Here is a 21,496-nt window from a genome sequence, read left to right on the forward strand (position 1 = left end):
GGACAGGGGAGTCCCTGGTGCATCCCAAATTCAACACTTCTGGAAGGTGAGATAGGAATGAGGAAGCAAGATGCTTTTTGGAACATCAGTTGCCTTTTGCACCATCGAAAGCAAATCTTCTGTGGGTTCCTGTTGCTAACACCAAAGGGAAGAATACTTCCCAGCCTTGGGTAGTCTGCTAGTTGAGATGGGGTTGCATGAGGAAGATGTGAAGGGGAGACAATTCCCTCTGACCCACAGCTGGCTCACTGCTCTGGGGTGACTTTATGATGCTTATATCCCCATTCATCTTTTTAGCCCGAAATAAGTTTTGGACATTTAAGACTGGGCCTGAGAGCAAAGCTGGGGGGAAGGCAAGAAGCATGGAGTTTGTTTTCAGAAACTGCACTTGCTCCCCTGCATCCTGCTCCTGGACTGTGTTGCCTGCAGAACACACAGCAGGACAGAGCTCTCCTCTGCATTTAGTTAGTTTTTAGCTAGTTGAGGCAGAGAAGTTCCCTGGACTGTGGTTCTTCTTTTCTTGCAACTGTTTAAACCTGCTCTGGACTGAAAATCCAGAAAAACACTGAGAGCTCACACCTGATAAGAAACTGAGACAAAAAGGGACTTTATGAATTTGCCATCTCTTCCGAACAGCCACATATTTTATTGCTTAATATTGTTCTTTTTTTTTTTTTTTTTTTTTTTTTTTTTTTTTTTTTTTTGTGCTGGTGAATGCTTCACCTGTTAAATAAACAGGTTTTTTCCACTCTTCCCCAAGGAAATAATTTCCTGAACCAGTTGGGGGAGGGGCTGCTTGAATCTGCTTTCTAGAAGGTAAGGTTTCTTGGAGGTTTTCTCCCAAATTTGCCCTAAAACAGGACATTCACTCACAGGGATCTCTGTGCAGTCTCCCTAACACAAGTCACTCAGCTAGAACTGGAAAGAGAAATCATCAAATAAACCTGTGCCACATTGCAGAGCAAAGTGGAAAATAACTTACCGAGTCCTCTCTGAGCTAGTTAAGCTCAACTGAAAAACTCTATGCAGAAATGAGTATATTCAGAGATTTTCTGAATCTTTAATTACCTCCAGTTCTAAAAACCCCTAAAAAACCTTAAAAAATCCCACTCAACTACGCCCACAAACAAATAAAACTTCCCAAACCTGTCTCTGGACCCCCACTATTCCACCACATTCTAATGTTTAAGTTATAAAAGAAGCAGCAGATTGGTTTTTATTTCACAGCCACCCTGGTACCATCAGTCATTGACCTTACCAGTTGCCATACAGGCAGTAACCATGAAATCAGATACTCTAAATATTCTAGTGGAAAACAACAGGATTTGGGGAAAGCACAGTTCCTTCTGGAATTCTGTACATGCAGAAGGAAAAGCAGATGTTTCCTTATACTGCTTCTGGTAATAATAATAATAATAATAAAAAAAATTAATAGTCAGAAAACAAAAGGCCTGGAGAAGCACAAGGGGAAAGGGAATTCTGTGGGGTCAGTGTCCAACACCACATGAGTAGGCTCACCGTGATAAATCTGGCCACAGCCAGCGTTCCCCATGCTCTTCCCAACTTTTGGAAATCTCTGCTTGTCAGAGAAAGGGACAGCCTGACAAACACCCCAGCAAGGTATTTGACTCTCTTATTTTTGACCCCAGACTGAGCCAGTCACCAAAACTTTACCTTCACCTGGGGCTGGACACAGTGACCTCCTTAGCTCCTGCCCCTGGAGACGTGGACTGGATGTGGTCAAGACAGTCAGCTTTCATCCAGCAAAGTGACTGCATTATGGAAAAGTGATTCCCACTTCAGTCAGAGAAACCATCTGAACTCAACTGAGATGCCTGTGACTGCTGTGGGCAAAGAGCATCATCTAAGGTAGCTCTCACAGCCTGAGAAGATCATAGAATCATGGAATGGTTTGGGTTGGAAGGGACTTTAAACCTTATCTCATTCATGCCATGGGCAGGGACCCCTTCCAATATCCCAGGTTGCTCCAAGCCCTGTCCAACCTGACCTGGAACACTGCCAGGGATCCAGGGGCAGCCACAGCTGCTCTGGGCACCCTGTTCCAGGGCCTCATCACTATCACAAGGAATAATTTCTCCATAAGAATTTCTTCTTAGATGCCCTTGCAAGCCCTAAATCCATTTTTCAGGCTACAAGGATCTCATGCCATGTTCTCCCACTGCAGTTAGGAAAGCCAATGTAATACCCAGGCAGACCCAGGTTTAGCACTGGGCTCCCAGCAGCTGTGCCAGCAAGGAACCTGTGCAGCACAGGCACCACAGCACCCACCAAAGGTCTCACCTAGCCCAGGGATGCTGCTGTGTGGCAGGGATGGGCTCCCTGTGTGAACCCACCACTCTGACCAACGCCACAGCAGCAGGAATGCCCTGCCCAGGATAGGCGAAACCAGACCCTCCAAGCTTTGCTTTGTACAAGGAGCATGAGCCAGGCCCACTGGCTTAACCCTCCTCTCAAATCCATCCCCAGCTTTTAGCTCCTTCCAGCAGCTGATGAGACAGCTTGAATCAATTCACCAGGAAACGCCTGCCTTAAGGAACCAGCCCAAAAATACCAAGCACCTCCCCAGACAGGAATTTTGGGAGCTACTGGCCAGCCACCAGCCTCCTTTTTGAGGCTTGAAGTGCATTTTTTTGCAATCACTCCTAGATTATCACTCTGTTGGGTGCTCTGAACCAGCAATGCTGCCACAGATCTCCAAAAATTCCCTTCCCAGGTGGCCCCACTCCACCTGTGGTTATTTCCCCCTAAACTGCAGCGAGTGACAAGAAGCCAGCAGTGGGGGTGGGAAGAGCAGCCTGATGATTCCCAGGGTGTAAAGATGCTGCAATCACTTGCACAGCTGCATTTATCACCCAGGGTACCTGGCTGAGCCTTGGCAGGCAGGAGCAGGACAGGGAGGTGCTTGTTATCACAAAGCAAACAGAGAGACAGGTACTTTCAGGACATGACAAGTAAACTGTTTTGAAATGAACATAAGCTTGGCGAGTGTGTGTTTACCTCCACCAGCAGCAAGGACAGTTGGGACTGGCCCTGATCAAGACAGCTTTGGGATTTACCAGCCCTGTGCTCTAATCTTCCCTGCTGTCAGTGACCCTGACACCAGTCCCTTCTGCTAACCCCAGGTCTCAAACCACAGAATCACAGAATGCTTTGGGTTGGAAGGGATCTTCCAAGCCCCACCCCCTGCCATGGGCAGGGACATCTTCCACCATCCCAGGTTTCTCCAAACCTCATCCAGCCTGTCACTGGGATGGGCCAGACACAATTTCCCTGTGCAACCTATGCCAGGGCCTCAGCACCTACTTTTTTTCTAATATCTAATCTATATCTACTCTCTCTCAGTTTGAAGCCATCCCTCTGTGTCCTGTCACTCCAATAGCCTCTGTCCATTTTTCCTGTAGGCTCCCTTCATGCACTGCAAGAAAGCTTTGTTGAGTCCCAGTAATGCTGCTGGTGTACTGGGGACAAGATAAAATTTGTCCCAAAATACCCTTGACCTGCTCTTTGTGTCCAGCTGTTGCATCCACCAGATACCCAAATGTGCCATGCATTTTTGTGTGACTGGTGTGACACCAGCTCCTCCACCCTGCCTTGCTTCCCTCTCTTTTAAAACACAGTGTTCTTTTCTTTCATGGTACACTAAATTTCCACAGCTCTCCATTATGGTGCAAAATAACTTGAGACATTTCATTTGGGATTGAAACGGGACTTGACATTATTTTGTTTCCTGTTTCAACAAAATATCTGTTCTCACTGAACCCCGTTAAAAATACTCTTATTCCCCACAACTATCCTTGGCACCACGATTTCTCTACAGGCCAATTAAGAAAAAAGGCTACAGTTAGCAATAATTATTTGTTGAGGACAATTCACGGGATCTGAGGATAACTTGGGGCACCCACCCAAAGGATGCAGGAGTGCAATGGGATCATGGGGGAGGGCTGTAGGTGCAGCACAGGGGAGCAGCATCTGCAGCTTCAGCAGAAACACCACAGCAGGATGCCTGCTATTCACGTACCTTTGACTTCAGAGACTAAATAGAGAGCTCAAACTATATTGCTTTGCAGGAAAAAAAAAGGAGAAAAAGGAAAGAAAAGAGGTAAGGGAGAATTTGATGAATCAAGAAACTGCTTAGGGATATACACCCAGATGGTGTCTCACATCAAAGGTCCTTGAAGACAGAGCTCCACCATTCCCAGCTCTTGGGAGCTAGCACAGGGTAGAGATGTCCATCTGAGGGCTCTTTATGACCCAACAATTCAGCAGCAGAATCTAACATGGGACTGGAAAAGGCACTTCTGCAATACATTATGCAGTATGAAAGAAAATAAACCTCATTCCTAGTGCTGAGGTAGTGCAGGACTTGGAGGCTTCAGAGGAAGATGCCAAGAATGCCAAGATAAACACATAACTCTGGGGTTTCGGGCAGGTTCTTCTCACTCCTTTTAGAGCTTTCATAGAACCATGGAATGGTTTGGGTTGGATGGGACTTTAAAAGCCATCCACCACCACCTCTGCCATGGGCAGGGACACCCTCCACTATCCCAGGCTGCTCCAAGTCCTATCCAACCTGGCCTTGGACACTTCCAGGAATGGAACAGCCACAGCTTCTCTGGGAAATTTTCTGCCAGTGCTTCCTGAGGACCCAGGGAACGCCCTCCCGCTGATGAGCATTCCCCCTGGTCCCTGGGAACACCTGAAGAGCATTCCCACATGCTCATGTTATCCAAAGGCCTTCCAGCACCAGGAACCAGAGGTGACAGCTGGCACTCAAGCCATACATGTCCTCTCCACCAGTGTGGGACAAGGGTCATGTTTCTCCAGAGGAACAAAATTCACCCTTGAAGAAGAAAAGTCTGAACCTATCACATAATCACAGCAATAATTTTTTCAAATTACTTGTTTGCCAGCACCCCAGATTTGGCTTGATGAATTTTAAATCGTTTTGGTCAAGCCACTGCGGCCAAACCACTGGGAAGGAAACACTGAAAAACTGTTTCACTTTTTTTTAGAGTTTTGTATTTTTAAACAAAGAATTTTTTGTTTTATTTTGTGGTGATGTACACTGGATTTCCACAACTCTCCATTATAGTGCAAAATAATTTAAACCACATTTCCTCTTGGATTGAAATGCGACTTGACATTATTTTGTTTCCTGTTTCAACAAAATAAGAATATCTATTCTCATTGAACACAGCCAAAAACACTCTTATACCCCAAAACTATCCTTAGCACTATGATTTTTCTACAGGCTAATTAAGGAAAAAATTGAGTTAACATTAACTATCTGTTTTATGACCTGGTGTTGAAGAATATTCACTGAGAATCTGAGGATAGCTTGGGGCACCCACCCAAAGGATGCAGCAGTGCTTCAGGAAAGATTGCGATTTAAAGTGTTACTGTAATTCACTTGGAAGTTAGAAACCTCAGGAAAGTTCACACCTATCTTTTTTTCTACAGAGAGAATTAAGGAAAAAGGGAACTCACACTCCCCCAAAAAGTAGGGGCACTGGTACAGCCCCAATTCTGCTGGCAAGGTGGAACACCAGGCACAAGCCCAGTGCCAGCCCTTTCAGGCTTTAACCTCCCAGCAATGCCTCTGCTTTGGCTTGTTCCCAGTTCCTCCACGGGCTGCTTTGCTGCAGGAGAAAACATTCACTCCCCAGAGACTACCAGGCACTGCACAAGACAACACCCAGGGCTGCAGGAACCCCAACAGACAAAGCCTCGCGCGATGCCGCGCTCCATCCTCTCCCGCTCCCTTTCAGGTCCAACTGGATCTCGTGCAGGGCGAGGGGACAAAAAACCCCAAACAAAACAGGTTTTCAGGGCAGCGCTGCTGACTTGTTGTTTTCCATCCCTCTGCCACCCAGCCCCTGCGGTGCTGCTAACCTCTGCTGATCCCATCAGGTGGTTTAACCGGGAAGCTTAGCTGTAAGCCCTGCTCCTGCGAGGAGGCACCACGTTACGTGGGTTATTCTCTGCCCAGCCATGGAGCTCTTAGCTCCAAAATCCCAGCTACAGCTTACAGGAAGAAAATCAAGTGCCTGAATGGAGGAAATTCATCCCAGGTTGCAATGTTTTGTTGTTGGGCTAGATTTTTTTTTTTTTCTGTCCTAGGCTTATTTTTTTAATGTTGAAGTACATGTTAAACCCTGTTAACATGCTGCAAGTCCGTGTCTTGCTGGAAAAATGAAGAATCTGGTACCTCTAAAAGGCACCTGGCCTATACCTGTAGCTAAGTAAACATTATAAACAACAAAAAAGACAGGTAGAGAAGGGAGAAACCACAGTGGGGAGGGCAAAAGGAAGAAAAAATGGGGTAGAGAATACAAAAATCACAATAGACACCAAAAAACCAAAACCAAACAAACAAAAAACGGGGATCAGAAAAGACAACACAAACGAGATGGGGGATAAGGGACATAAAAATGGGATAGGCAACATAAAAGAAGGGATAGAAAAGAATAAAAATGGGATAGGCAACAAAAAAAATTGAATAGGTAGTGAATAGGATGGGAAACTAAATAAAAAAAGGGATAGGCAACAACTCTGCATCCAAGAACTGGGCAGAAAGTGGAACTGCACAGTTTTCACCTGTTAACTGTGGTAGCCAGAGGATTTCTGCAATAAGAGGATGCATGTGTACAGTCAGGGCAGGGGGAAGAGGAGGGAGCTGTGAGGAAGACCATGGCAGCAAAGAAATCCCTGCAGCGAGGCTGCCTGGAAAGTCTGGCAGGCTGGGCCCACCAAACCCAGCAGGATGGCCACTGGATCAGGAAAAGCAGTTCACAACTACTACACTCTTCTTGGCTACAACCCTTATTCTCAGGCTTCACCTAGCCTGAGCAAAAGAATACTATTACCAGGAGAGAGACAATAAATCAAAGAACAGCTTGGAAACACCCGTGAAGCCTCCCGAGAGCCAAGGAAACCTGCACTGTCTAGGGAAGGGCGAGATTACAATAATTAGGTCAGTTGGCGATAAGCCTCCCCAGCACACCCAGGCACACATGCGCTGCCTGGGAGTGCTGATACCCCCAGGAGCTGGGAATCCCAGCAGCAGAACGCCAAGGGCACAGGAAACACCAGGAGCAGAAAGCCTCCTCCAGCAGCAAACAGCTGCATCTGCTCAGCTCCTGCTCTGGGGACTGGTAGGTGAAGCTTGGGAAGCTCTGATGGGATACTGGAAAATTCCTTTGCTTTGAGCTGTGGTTCCGCAGCCAACATGTAACTTGAGTGTGAGATCTGGGTGTGCAGCTTGGAAACGGCAGCAGGACTCAGCTGGAGGAGGCCCTGAGCAGGTTTGATGTAGAAGTTGGCTCTGCACTGAGCAGAGGGCTGGACCAGAGGAGCTTACTTCAATCCAGAAGAATGCCAGGATCTTACCTATGGAGATCTTCCCTGAGCCCAGACTTCCACGACAAAGCAAAAAGACATACTTTAAGCTTAATGAAACCCAGAAGAAACTTCATAACACAGCAAGGGGTCAGGCTGACCTTTAGGAGAGGAAACAGGCTGACATGAAATCAAGTACATGACAATCCCATTTAGCAAAGCTGCCTGCTCTGGGAGGCAGAGGATGGTCAATGCAGCGAGCGCTGAACAGGGTATGATGAACTTCTCCTGGGGAAAGGGAGAGAGAAGCTTTTTATTACTCATCTCCTCTTAACTGGATGGTTTGCCATCAGCTCTGACCATGCTGGCAGCGTCGGGGCTCAAGGACTTTAAAGAGCCACAGCTGCAGGCCCAGAGTGTGGGCTGGGCTGAGATCACATCCAGATGTTTGACCCCAGATCAAACAAACAGGAAGAGCAAACCAAAGAGGAGGATGTGCTCACTGCTCCAGCCTGCTCTTGGCTCTTCCTCCCCACCTGTGCCATCATCTGCTGTCTCTGATTTGGCAGTCTATTACTGGGGCCCAACCTCCAGCCCAGAGCACACAAACCAGTCACGTATTGCTTGGGCTTTCCAGTCTTCTTCCTTGCACTGATTTGAGTAAAACCACCACCTTCCAAAAGACATTTGCTTTTCCTAACAGAGGAGGCAGACAATCCCTCACCGGAGCCTCCATATTGATTTCTAAGCTGCTTCTTTCTGAACACCTCATCAATACTCTTACCTGCCCCCAAAACCCACAACAGATCCTCAGAACAGCCCAAACAACAACAAACAGCACAGGATGCTTTTGTGAAGCCTCCTGCTTGCAGTCCACACAGCTGTGTTGATACCAGCAAGCTCTTCCCACCTGTCAGCTGTAGAATACCCAAGCTCTGCCCCGCTCAGGTGAGACCCCACCTGCAGAGCATCTGGAGTCCCCAGCAGCACAAGGACGTGGAGCTGCTGCAGCCAGTGCAGAGGAGGCACGGAGATGCTGCCAGGGCTGGAGCCCCTCTGCTCTGGAGCCAGCCTGGCACAGCTGGGGCTGCTCCCCTGCACAGAGAAGGCTGCAGGGACACCTGAGAGCCCCTGCCAGGGCCTGCAGGGGCTCCAGGAGAGCTGCCCAGGCACTGGGGACAAGGCCTGCAGGGACAGCACACAGGCCATGGCTGCACTGCCACAGGGCAGGCACACATTTTGGGATGTTGGGCAGGAATTGGTGTCTGGGAGGGTGGGCAGGCCCTGGCCCAGGGTGCCCAGAGCAGCTGTGGCTGTCCCATTCCTGGAAGTGTCCAGGGCCAGGCTGGACGGAGCTTGGAGCTTACCTAGGAAGGTGTCCCTGCACACATTAAGGTGCTTCCCACCTATACCATTCCAGGATTGTATGATTCTCTGAATTCATTAAGTACTTCAGGATGTAATTACTCCACTGACTGACTGATCCAAGTTAAACCCAACCTTCACACAAGAACAGCATCCTACAGACTCAACTGTTTTCTGTGTGCTTCATGCACCCGTGAAGTCCCTACACTCACTAGTTCACTAGCCAAAAACTAGCAGCCCCCATTAAATACACAGAAATAATTTTCCATATTCCTAGGTCATGCTGAAGATGTCATGCACAATGTTGACCTTCAGCCTCCAAACTCCCCTTATTAACACCCTAACCAATGCCCTAATTTGGTTATGTGCTCTGACCTCCCTTCCAGCACATTTAGAACCAGTGACTACAGCTCCCTCTGTACTTTTAATCAAAGTTCACCTTTTTTTTTGTTAAAATAATTGGCTAATCAAACCCATTGCTTCCAAGCTGACATTCCTCCTAATGCTTTAATCAATAGACAGAGATGTTCAGAAGGCATCTAATATGGGCTAAGCAGAGCACAGGATGCTGTGAGGATAGGTTCATGATGTGTCTGGACTTCTTAAAAGAGGAGAAAAAAGATGAACACAAGCAAGTCTAAGCCCAAGAGAAGTCACTGGAGTATTTCCAGATATGACCAACTTTGTCCTTCCCAGCACTACCTTCACCACCACACAAATACTCATTTTGGATGCCCAACTTCCTTGTGCTATAAAGCAAAGCAGTAAGCGATGCATACTGGAATTCCCTCAGCAGATCAAAGTTGCTCTTAGGGTTTGAGTATCTGATTTGGGAGCAGAGTGGTAAGACTCTAAGGGGCTTGGGAGTTTCATCTCCTTTTTCTCTGCCCTTTTCCCCTTTAGAGAGAAGCAGAGCTATGCTGGCTCCCAGGGCAGAAGAATAATTAACCCAAAACTAACGCACTTGTTTTTTATACAGAACATGGGACACCAAGTGCCTGGTATGACTTAGAGTGGCCGATGATTTATTGGCTTCCTTGCTGAGCAGCAGTATCTGAAAGCCCAGTGCAGAGCAGAGCAGGCAGTGTGTCCTCCCTGGTATTTAGCAGCTGCTTCAGCCCTGCCATGAAAGGCAAGCTGGCAGTGGTCCTGCACGGAGCCCGTGTCACCATCCATCCATCACCCACACCTCCCTGTCCACCACCACCCAGGCGAGCAGGGCATCCTCCAGCAGTGCCAGCAGCACAACCCGAGCCACCTCCCCTCCTGGGAGAGCCCATGACATCACATTCCATCATTTTTTTACAGTATGGCCAGGCCAGCCCTCGAAATTCCATTTGGCTGGCCCTTCCTCCACAGATGTCCGTAGGGACAAGGAGCAGACAGGAGACCTGGAGCTGCCACAGGCCTGGCAGCACAGCCTGCTCGCTGCTTCGCTCTGCTCCTGGCACGGGGAAAGATCCTGCTGAGGGCTCATCCTTCCCCACTGCGCCCTTCCCTGCCGGAACGTGCGGCGTGGAGGCGGGAATGTTCCTGCTGAATGAAGTGAGAGTAACTGGAGGTGCTCAAGGAAAAACTCGGCAAAGCCAGCAAGGGATGACTGTGCAATTCAGAGTGGGGGAAAAAGGCTGAGTCACTTCCTCCCCCACAGCCCTAAATAGAGAACAGCGTAAGGAAAACCATTCTCCGAGTTGACAAAAAAGGAAGAGAATCCCCGGTGTAAAAAAAAAAAAAAAAAGTTTAAAAAAACAAAAAATCAAAGTGCACATAGCGACAGCAGAAGGGAAAGGGACAGAAGAGGCAGCCTCCTGCTGCAGCTGTAATGGGAACAAGAGCAGAGAGGGGCAGAACACCATCCCTGGTTCCTCTGGGAACTAGAAGCTCACTAATCACTTTTAACAGCAGCTCCAGGTCCAAGGCAAGTTCATGGGCCATGGCTGATGCTGAAAGGCCACTGCAATGCTGCCTCATCCTCTCCAGGTGATGCTGCCAGCCATGACCTCAGTCCAGATGGGAAACTGTGCTGAACCTGGCAAGTGTCCAAGGAAGCTTTTGGGGACAGAATTTACCCACACCTCAGCCTGCAAGGATTCTGTGTGAGCTTGTAGATGATAACACATGGAACATCACTACCAGGAGCAGTCGGAGAGGAGAGGAGAGGAGAGGAGAGGAGAGGAGAGGAGAGGAGAGGAGAGGAGAGGAGAGGAGAGGAGAGGAGAGGAGAGGAGAGGAGAGGAGAGGAGAGGAGAGGAGAGGAGAGGAGAGGAGAGGAGAGGAGAGGAGAGGAGAGGAGAGGAGAGGAGAGGAGAGGAGAGGAGAGGAGAGGAGAGGAGAGGAGAGGAGAGGGACCTTTAATAGTTATCCAGCATCATCCCAACATGCCCTCCGTGGGAGCATCCCTACAGCCAGCTCCTCCTTTCCCATGCTCAAAATTATTTGGGTTATTTCCTTAAATGAATTGTAGTGAATTACTAAAGTAATTTACTTAAGAATTAACCAACCTGCTTGCACCCAGACATATATTATTTAGGCTCACGACTGATGCAGCCTCTCCTTGCAGACAAAAAAGAATTTACATTTCCTTTTTCTACCCTCTTTCTTACAGCCTTTTAAGTTCTTATCCAAAATGTGCCCTCCTCTGTCAAATTTGGCTGGTATTAGTCCCTGGGTTAAAAAGGTTCTGGAGAAATAGCGAGTGACAGTCAGTCCAAGTGTACAAGCCTCATTTCTGCTCATTGGGTAAAAAAAAAAAAAAAGCAAGCATAAAAACAGAGGAGAAGCTTCAAAGTGACTGCAGTCGATAAATGAATCTTTTACCCTATGTGACAAAAATATATCTATCAAAAAAAAAGTGAAGCAAGTGCTTTTTCTCTGAATCAATTTTGAGAAAAACAATGTGTGCTCTGCAGATGCTCCAAAATGCAGGATCGGGGGAGGACCAGTGCCCTGAGGTGAATCTTGGCACTAAAAGCATCCTGGCAGGGAGGGATGCTGCGGCTCTGCTGACACTCCACGGGGCTGTGATGTCCTGCCCATGACTGATGCTGCTCTGAGAACCTGCAAAGGCAGGAAAAACACTCATCTGCCTGTGCCCGGCTAGCACAGGGATGGACAGAGCAGGGATGCAGGGAGAGATGGAAAACTCAGCATCCACCACAAGAGCTTTCCAGAAGTGTGTTTCATTGCAGAGCTGCTGTCAGGGTGTGAGAAACTGCTGATCTCAAAAGAAGGGGGAAAAACTGGGAGAGAAAACTGTCCACCACTTCAGCACAGCCTTCTTCCATACCCGTGGCCTCCTCTTTCTGTAGAGGCCTCTGCACACATCACAGCCAGGACCCTAAAAACTTCACCTGCTTCATCTACTCCCTGGCAAGGATGAAATGTGCACATGGCAAGGAAAATACAGAAATAATTTCCCAAAGCACCCCCCGAGCCTCCATGTCCTCCCGCAAAACCTCCTGCTGCAAAAATTACTGCTGCAAGTTTCATGATCACCAGCCCAGCTTCCTGAGCCAAAGAAAAATAAAATCAAAGACGCCTCCAAGGTGATCGTCTGGCTGGGAAGAGACATTCCCTGGATCAACGATATGCCCTGATTTAAGGGAATACAATTCCCATGGGTTCAGGCACACACTCCTCTCTCCTCTCACTGTGCAAAGCAAACACCTTCTTAAACATAAAACGTTGTTATTAACCTCCAGCTGACAATCACAGCACAACCACAACCCTTCCTGCTTCCTTTTCTTCTCTTGCTGAGACACACAACATGGTATTTTTGATGCCATGTTATTAAAATGCTCCGTGGCTTCACTGCACTTGGACACGGCGCCCAGGAGTCCTCTAGCCCCAGGGTATTTGCTTCTGGATGGGTAATACAGGGAAATGCAGCACCCAAAAGCAAGCCAGCATTTAGCCTGGAGAAAAGGAGGCTCTGAAGGAACATTCTCACTCTCTAGAATTCCCCGACAGGATGGTGCAGCCAAGTGGGGGCCAGACACTTCTTCCAGGTGACAAGTGACATGACAAGAGGAAACGGGCTCAAGCTGCACCAGGGGAAGTTGAGATTGGGCACTGGGAAAAAGTTTTCCACTGAAAGGGTGGTCAGGCACTGGCACAGGCTGCCCAGGGCAGTGGTGGAGTCCCCATACCTGGAAGTGTTCAAAAGACATGTGGATGTGGCACTTGAGGTCATGGTTTAGTACTGAACATGGTGGTGGTACTGGACTAATGATTGGATTTGGTGCTCTTAGAAGTATTTTCCAACCTTAATGATTCTGATTCTATCCTTTGCAGACTACTGCTTTGGGCTAGGTGGCTGGACCTAGACTAGACCATACACCTGCCAGTGACTGGAGCACACACTTCTATGCAGGATGAAAAAATCCTTTAAAATTTACTCCAGGTCCACTCCTGCAAAATCCCCGACTAACAAACACCAACTGTGTTTCTGCACAGTTTCTGTTTCTGCAGACAGTGTCATCCTTTACTGCCACCTGCAGAAACTGGTGGCCCCAAAATGACATCCCCATGGACCACATGTGAGAAGCAGCAGCTCACAGACACAGCTACAGCCTCTGCAAAGCTGTCCCAGCCCCAATTTCACCAAGACTGCTCCACCCAAAATCAGCTCCATGTCGCACACAAAGCTTTGGCTTCACAACAGAGGCACTCAAAGCTGGTGACAGCCAAGACCCCTGAACATCTGCAGCGCATTTCTGTTGTAGCTCAAAAGCACTGTGGTAGCACAGTGAGACGTGTGAGATTTAATCGAATTATGTGGAAAAACTCAGGGTCACAACTGCTTATTTCATAGGAACACAGAATCTCAGATTGCTTTGGGTTGGAAGAAATCTTAAAGACCATCTGGTTCCAAACCCTGCCACGGGCAGGGACAACTTCCACTGTCCCAGGCTGCTCCAAGCCCCATCCAGCCTGGCCTTGGGCACTTCCAGGGATCCAGGGGCAGCCACAGCTGCTCTGGGCACCCTGTGCCAGGGCCTGCCCACCCTCACTGACAAGAGTGTTCTCCTAACATCCAATCCAAATCTACCATCTTTCAGCTTAAAGCCATTCCCCTAGCACTGTCAGCGCTTGACCTGGCAGTAGACCATCTCAGCACTAATTTGGAGGTTCATGGGGTGTGATCCCCAACATATGGTATGGCACAGGTGGTGTCAGGGACCTTGGCTCCTGTGCCACAGCCTCCCAAGACACCCCTCCCATGCCAACCCAACTACTCGTGTCCCAAGCCACCAGCCACACAACACAACTGGCAACAGCTTGGTTGTGAACACCAGCCTCTCCCAAGGTCCCGGTGAATGCCAGCCAAGCAACACAGCTCCTCCAAGATTTCAAGAGTTCAAAAGCATTTTTCAGGACTAATTACGAACCCTGCTAATGGCTCCCTGTCACAGGTGCCTGGGCAAGCAAGCTGGTGGCAGCTGTGTGTGTCCCAGTAGCTTCTGCTCTGGTGCAGGGCAGGCTACACTGGTGGTGAAGCCTTTCCAGGGTGGAACAGCCTGTACAAACCAATCCCAGAGAGCTGAGCCTGCTCCCAAAGGAGGGAGAAGTTGCTTGCTTTTTTTTTTTTTTTTTTTGTGTGTGTGTGTGTGTGTGTGTGTGTGTGTTAAGGCCAATTGCAGTGGGTTGACCCTGGCTGGAATCCAGGCAATTACCACAGCAGATCTCTCCCTCCCCTCCACAGCTGGACAGGGGAGAGAAAACAGAGCAAAAGGGTCATGAGTTGAGATAAGGACTGTGAGAGATTCCTCACCAAATACCATCGTGGGCAAAACAGACTTGAATTTGCAATATTAATTGAATGTATTAACAACACAATCAGAGCAGGATAATGACAAGTAAAATAAATCTTGAAAACACCTCTCCCTCACCCCTCTCTCCTTCCCAGCTCTACCTCCTTCCTCAGTGGTGCAGGAAGACAGGAATGAGGGTTATGATCAGTTCAGAACAAGATGTTCCTGCCACTGCTCAGGGAGAGAAGTCAGAGGGACAGAAGTCAGCGTCCTCCCCCTGCTCCAGTGTGGGGTCCCTCCCACAGGAGACAGTTTTACATGAACCTCTCCAGTGTGAGTCCATCCCACGGGCAACAATTCTCTATGAACTGCTGCACTCTGGATCACTCTTCCATGGGGTGCAGTCCTTCAAGGACAGGCTGCTCCAGCATGGGTCCTCCCATGGGTCACAAGTCCTGTCAGAACACCTGCCCTAGCATGAGCTCCTGTTCCCACAGATCAGCATATCCCTGCCAGGACCCTGTTCCAGTATGGGCTTCCCATGGGATCACAGCCTCTCTTGGGCACCCTCCTACTCTGCTGTGGGCTCCTCCAGGGGCTGCAGGTGCATCTCTGCATCCCCACACCCTCCAGGGGCTGCAGGGGAATCTCAGCTCTGGCACCTGGAGCAGCTCCTGCCCCTCCTCCTGGCCTGAGCTTAGTGCCTGCAGAGCTGTTCCTCTCACATGTTCACACCCTGCTCTTCTCTGCCCACAATTACAACTGCCAGTGACTGGCAACCATTTCATTTTCTTCTTAAATCTGTTATCCCAGAGATGTCACAATCATTCCTGATGGGCTTGGCCTTGGGGTCTGTCTGGAGCTGGCTCTGCTGGACCTGGGGGATGCCCCTGGCAGCTCCTCACAGCACCCTGGTAGCCTCCTCATTACTAAAACCTGGCCACGCAAACCCAACAGACCCATTCAAACCACAGGTGAGAAATAAGATGCTCATGGGCAGCCACGTGCATCCTCAGGTCACCCAGGCACGACGTGACACCAGGGGATGGGGGACACCACACAGCCACCCACCCCAGGGACAGCCCCACCACATCCATGTTGCCCAATCCACATCCCTCCCTTCCCATCCTGGTGGAAATGCAGATGTTTCCCCCTGCATGGATGCAGCCAGGCTGGGGCAGGAGATGAAGCTGAGCCAGCTGCCACAGAGGAGACGCCCTCGATAAATGTCTGCACGTTATGAAATACACCTGCAGCATGTTCCTGGCTGACAGGTGTGGCAGGATTTGGTGCTGCAGAGATAGCAGAGGCAGAAGCCTGGTTCTGTCACCACAGGTCCCCCCACCACCTTTGAAACCAAGTTCTTCTTCTGGACCACAACTGCTGTGTGCCTGGGGGACAGGAGGCTGAGGGTTGTCTGTGCAGGACAGCAGACAGGAGCAGTGGCTGTTCTGGAGTGAGCACAAGACTCCCAGCCAGCCTGGGGTGCCCAAAATCTCAGTGGCCCACAGACTGCCTGAGAGGACTCCCCAAGAGCTAACTCAAAGCAGCAAAATCTCAAACCTATTAATTTTCCATCGTAAGTTTTCTGCAGTCCATCCATGACAGAGACACTACCTCCCATTCCTAGCCACTGCTGAGGTACCTCTACATTTCAGAATGACAATGACAATGCAAAATCCAGCAAGCCAAGACTGACCACGGCACAGCTCACGGCAGACGTGAAAGAAACAAAACCTCTCATTTTAGCAGGGAAGCTTAAATGCACAAAAGTTTTAAGAACATCCAATGTTGCTTCCATTTCAGTCTGAACTGAGGAGGAAACACGCTTCTCTTAGGATTACCAGTAAGGTATCTACATTGTAAAGGAATATATATATATATATATATATATATATGCAAAAATGTATATAAATAAATAAAAATAAAATAACCAGAGTCTCAAACAAACAGAAGATGATTGGTTGGCTACACTAGCCTTTCATTTCAGGTGACACAGTAATCTGCTAATTATCCTCAAGTGGCAGAACTGCCCCTTCTCCAAGGAGTTTCACAACATCCTGAGGCATTTATGGACATTACTCAACCAGAAGCCTCAACTCTTCCAATCTTCTCTTGTCCTTTCCCCAACCTGATCCTACCCCAAGAGAGCAGCAAGCTGTTATCTCTGGAACTTAACAGTGGTGTAAACATAAATGTCTTAACACTTCTGCCAAAGTGATATCATTAATGATGTGTAATTACTCCATCAGAAAGGAAGAATGTTAAATGTGTCCCAAACAGCTCCCAAAAAAGCTGCCTCCAGCTTCCACAGAAAACACAGGGTCTTGCCATACTTTTAGCTACAGCTCCTCGCAAATATACAGGACCCCAAAGACTCAACTCAGCAGCAAGAACATGAAATTAAATTAGGTTCTGAAGGGTTTTCTTGCTGTTCTGCAGAGACCTGTGGGCAAAATCTCAACCAGTGACAACTACCACAATTTCACACCCTTCCTACTGGGGAAAGACCAAGCAGGAGCAAGGATGGCTGCAAGGAGAAACAGGAGAGGGAGACATAAATTGGGAAAGAAGGGAAGAGTCAACACAGCAACATTTGTCCTCACAGGAGATCACAGCAGAATGAACTCAATCACGCAGCTCACCCCAACACGAGGGTACTCCAGAGAGCAAAAAGAGTATTGTTATCCTCATTCAAAATCAAGTACTGAAGAAGAGGCTTCTGGAGATAAAGCCCAGCATCCCACCATCTTCCCTTCCACAGTCTGGATGCAGGGCTAACATCCATCAGGTATGTTTCCATGCCTTGCATTCCATTTTTCACGGCTCTCAGGAACGCTCAATAGACCATTCCCATGCCATTTGTGGATCAGGCTGACTCAGATATGGGAACAAACGTGGCAAAGCCAGCCAAGCCCCTCAGGTACCTCAGCCCTCTTCCAAACAGCATCACAAAGGCAGAGCTGGAGCTCAGTTCATCTCCACAAATCCTCTCCAGTCTTCCATCCAGACTTCACCCCCCAGATCACCTGAGACAAATCACTTCCCTGCCTCACTTTCACCTGCAGCAGCATCCAACTGCTGCTTTAAAAGCAAACTGAGATCTTATAAATGATAAAAAAAAAAATGCACAGCCTGAGCTTTCCAAAACAGCCACTGCTCGTCTGTGCCAAAGATAACACTCTCAGTGCAGGGCAACCACAGCCTACAAATCTTACCCCAGGCTTGAGGGGATAAAATGCAAAACAAGGTTTTGCTCTTGAACCTTGGGTTCAGCAACAGCAGAGCAAAGCCTTTACGATCCTCACAGGGAAAAATAATGTTGGTGGACACAACAAAATGGCTTTTTCCACTCACTGGAGACAAGGTGTGAATATTTGCTAGTCAAGGTCACATAAATCATAAGCAGAGTGGGAGGTTTCCTTCTCCATCCCTTGTGGCACCCCCTGCCAGAATGTGGATGCTCAGAGGATGGTCCACCATCAAAAAGCCTCTCAGGTTTTGTAGAGAAATTAAATGATCCGGTCTTATTTTGGCATCTTTGCACTGAAAGAAACAACCTGGAAGCTCAGTCTGTCTTCTGCTTCCTCCCATCTCCTCAATTTCTGTTAACAAAGCTGTGATTTTAAGCTTCGTCCCACACCTGCCTGAGTGGTGGAGAAAGAGCAGGGTGGATTACTGGAGAAGGAATGAACGTGGCACCCATGGGCACGTGGAAATGGCCCATTTGAGAGAAGCACCCAGCTTCTGGGGCACTGAGAAACAGCACCTAACCCCTTCCAGCCTAATGGCACTGCTGCTTTGTCCACTGTGGAATCCCACGGGTGGGAATCTCAACCCTTCCAGAGAAGCCTGACCCTGGGAAAGGCCCCGGGAGGAGAACCTTAGACTCACTCTATGGAAAAACCACTCCAAGGACTGAGTTTTGAGGCACCGGGAGGCCAGCGACACCCAACAACTGTGCCTCCAGCGTCCAGCATTTCTGGGGGCAGCTGCGGCAAAAAAAAAAAAAAAAAAAAAAAGAAAAAAAAAAATCCCACGACTGCCGGCTGCTCCGCTGCCACAGCATCTGTTGTCCCCTACTGTCACCCACCACGGCCCCCCAGACCACGTGCGGCCAGAGTGACTCTGCAGGAAAACGACAACCGTAAAAAAACGACAACCGTAAAAAAACGACAACAAAACCGGGTCCCCGGCGAGCCCTCGCCCGCTACGCCCGGACCCAGCGCGGGGGCCGCCCCTGGCAGCCGGGACCGTGCCGGCGGAGCCGCGGCCGCCGGGGATGCTCCGCGGGCACCTTTGTGCCGCTGTGCGGGCTCCGCCGCCGCGGGCACGGCCGCGGCTCCTGCGGCGGGGACGCGACGGGCTCCCCGCGCCGCTGCCCAGCGGGGGCTCGCCCGGGGGGCAGCCCTGCCCTTCTCCGGCCGAACGGAGCGGCCGGGAAGCTTCCAGAGGCCGGCAGCACACGCCAACCCAGCCCCGGAGCTCGCCGCGGGGAGCGCCCCGCTGTCACCGAGCGGGGGGGACCCCGCCGGGGCGAGGCCGCCGCGACACCGCCAAGCACCGAGAGCTGCTCAGAAACCCGCTCCGTCCGCGGCGCGACCCCCGCCTCCCCGCGGGGTCCGCGTCTTTCCAAGGCAGACAAAAGCCGGGATGCGCTCCCCCCCGCTGCCCCCCTTCGCTCCCCCCCGGGCCGGTGCTGTGTCACGTCCCCCCCCGGGCCGCGCTTACCGTGCGGGGCCGGGCGCGGTCAGTGCCCCGCTGAGGGGGTCATGGGCGCGGCGCGGGGCGCGGGGGGCGCGGGGGGCTCCGGGGGCGCCGCCCGGGAGGACGCTCCGGCTCCGGCTCCGGCTCGGCAGAGGGACGGGCCGGGGCGGCGGGCAGTGACGCGCCGCGCTCCGCCCGCGGCCCGCGCCGGCCCTGACGGGAGATGTAGTCCGGGGCTGCGGCCTGCCCGCCGCGGGGATCCGACAGGGACACCCCGAGTGCCGCTCCCCCGGGAATCTGACAGGAACCCCCCGGACCCCACAGCCTCGGGATCCGGCAGCGATCCCCCCGACACTCCCACCCCTGGGATCTGACAGGGACCTCCCGCCTCTGGCACCGCCGGGGCTCTGAGGGAGGCTCCCTCATGCCGCAAGGCGGGCTCTGAGGGACCGGCACCCCGCAATCCGGGCAGGGACGGGAGTCCGGGAGTCCCGCACCGCGGGGATCTGGCAGGGACTCCCCGGATTCCGACCGGGACCCCCCGCACCCCGCGGGGATCTGACAGGGACTCCCCCGATCCAGGACTCCGGATTCCCACAGGGACCCCGCGGGGATCTGATGCGGATCTGCTGGTCCCGCAGCCCTCACAGAGACCCCCCGCACCCACCCCTTCGGGGGCCTGGCAGGCACCTCCGGACCCCACAACCCCGGGATGTGACCAGGCACCCCCGGGTCCTGCACGCCGGGGATCGGGCAGGGAATCCCAGATGCTCAAACCCTGGAACCCCTCAGCCAAACCCTCTGGGGCCGGTGAGAGACCCGCCGGGCTCGGAGCAGCCTTTGGGGTGGTGTTAACCCTCCCAACACAGCGCCAGGGGCAAACACTGACTGGCGTGTCCTCACCTGCATCCATCGGGATTCAGTTCAGAGCTGCAATCGTCTCCTCACGACAAAGCAGCATCCAGCTGGGCTTCAGGGAGGTGGGGGCTAAACTGGGCAGAAGAGAAGGAGACTGCAAGCGTTTCACAGCATCACATAATGCTTTGGGGGGGAAGGACCTTAAGATCATCCAGTCCCACCCCCTGCCATGGGCAGGGACACCTTCCACTGTCCCAGGCTGCTCCAAACCCTGTCCAGCCTGCCAGGGATCCAGGGGCAGCCACAGCTGCTCTGGGCACCCTGGGCCAGGGCCTGCCCACCCTCCCAGCCACCAATTCCTGCCCAACATCCCAAAATGTGTGCCTGCCCTGTGGCAGTGCAGCCATGGCCTGTGTGCTGTCCCTGCAGGCCTTGTCCCCAGTGCCTGGGCAGCTCTCCTGGAGCCCCTGCAGGCCCTGGCAGGGGCTCTCAGGTGTCCCTGCAGCCTTCTCTTGTGCAGGGGAGCAGCCCCAGCTGTGCCAGGCTGGCTCCAGAGCAGAGGGGCTCCAGCCCTGGCAGCATCTCCGTGCCTCCTCTGCACTGGCTGCAGCAGCTCCACGTCCTTGTGCTGCTGGAGCCAGGGCTGGGGCAGCTCTGCAGGTGGGGTCTCACCTGAGCCCAGGGCACAGGGGCAGGATCCCCCTGCCCTGCTGCCCACGCTGGGATCAGCCCAGGGCAGGGGGGTTCAGGCTGGGGCAGCTCCAGCTCTCACCCACAGCACCCCCAGCTCCTTCTCCCGGGGCTGCTCTTGATCCATTCTCCAGCCATTCTGTGTTTGTGCCTGGGTTTACTATAACTCACATGTAGTACCTTACACTTGGCCATATTGACTTTCATGAGGTTTGCACGGGCCCAGTTCTCAAGCTTGCCAAGGTCCCAGTGCATGGCAGATAAACCAAGCGTTTCTATATAAACACACAAAATTCTGAGACAAGAAATGTGAAAACCGGAATTTAAGCACCTTTTAAACCTCTCTCTAGCTCACTGGATCCCTTCAACTCTGGTGCTCAAAGCCACCCAGGAATGTTCCTACAAGCAATTTAAACCACTTTCTGCTTACCACACCAGGCTCTCAAAAGCACCCACCCAACAATCATCCCCCTTTTCTTGTGGTTTGGGTTGTATTCAAGAGGTTAACTCCATTTCTAACCATGGATTCTTTGTTGCTCCCTGTCTGGTTCAGCCCTCACACTCATCTGGATAAATGGATCACGTTAATGAACATCAACGCAAGGACTGCAGCCATAAATTCACCAGAATTGCTGGCCTCTGAAGAAACCTTAATTCTACTTTGACAGCAAAATCGGATTCCAAAGATCTCTCTCCCTGCTGTGCTTTATTTTGGGCCTTATCGTTTGCTGGGCAGGTTGTCATGACAACCTGATATTCACCGG

General features: G+C 50.9%; 1 protein-coding gene across 4 annotated transcripts in view; it reads right to left on the reverse strand.

The window, feature by feature from the left end:
* The window catches only part of CTIF (cap binding complex dependent translation initiation factor), a 148,019-nt gene extending 127,796 nt beyond the window's left edge, over positions 1-20,223 (reverse strand). Inside the window, exon 1 of one of the 4 annotated variants that reach the window (XM_064403389.1) lies at positions 20,088-20,223. In XM_064403389.1, coding sequence (XP_064259459.1) covers positions 20,088-20,093 — 6 coding nt within the window. In that variant the 5' untranslated portion in view covers positions 20,094-20,223. Of the gene's footprint in view, positions 1-19,208; positions 19,361-20,087 lie in introns of those variants that run through there. The other 3 variants (XM_064403388.1, XM_064403391.1, XM_064403390.1) reach the window with 3 other exon arrangements.
* Positions 20,224-21,496: the final 1,273 nt, after the last annotated feature.

This window comes from Passer domesticus, chromosome Z, assembly GCF_036417665.1.
Source record: "Passer domesticus isolate bPasDom1 chromosome Z, bPasDom1.hap1, whole genome shotgun sequence".
Taxonomy (NCBI): domain Eukaryota; kingdom Metazoa; phylum Chordata; class Aves; order Passeriformes; family Passeridae; genus Passer; species Passer domesticus.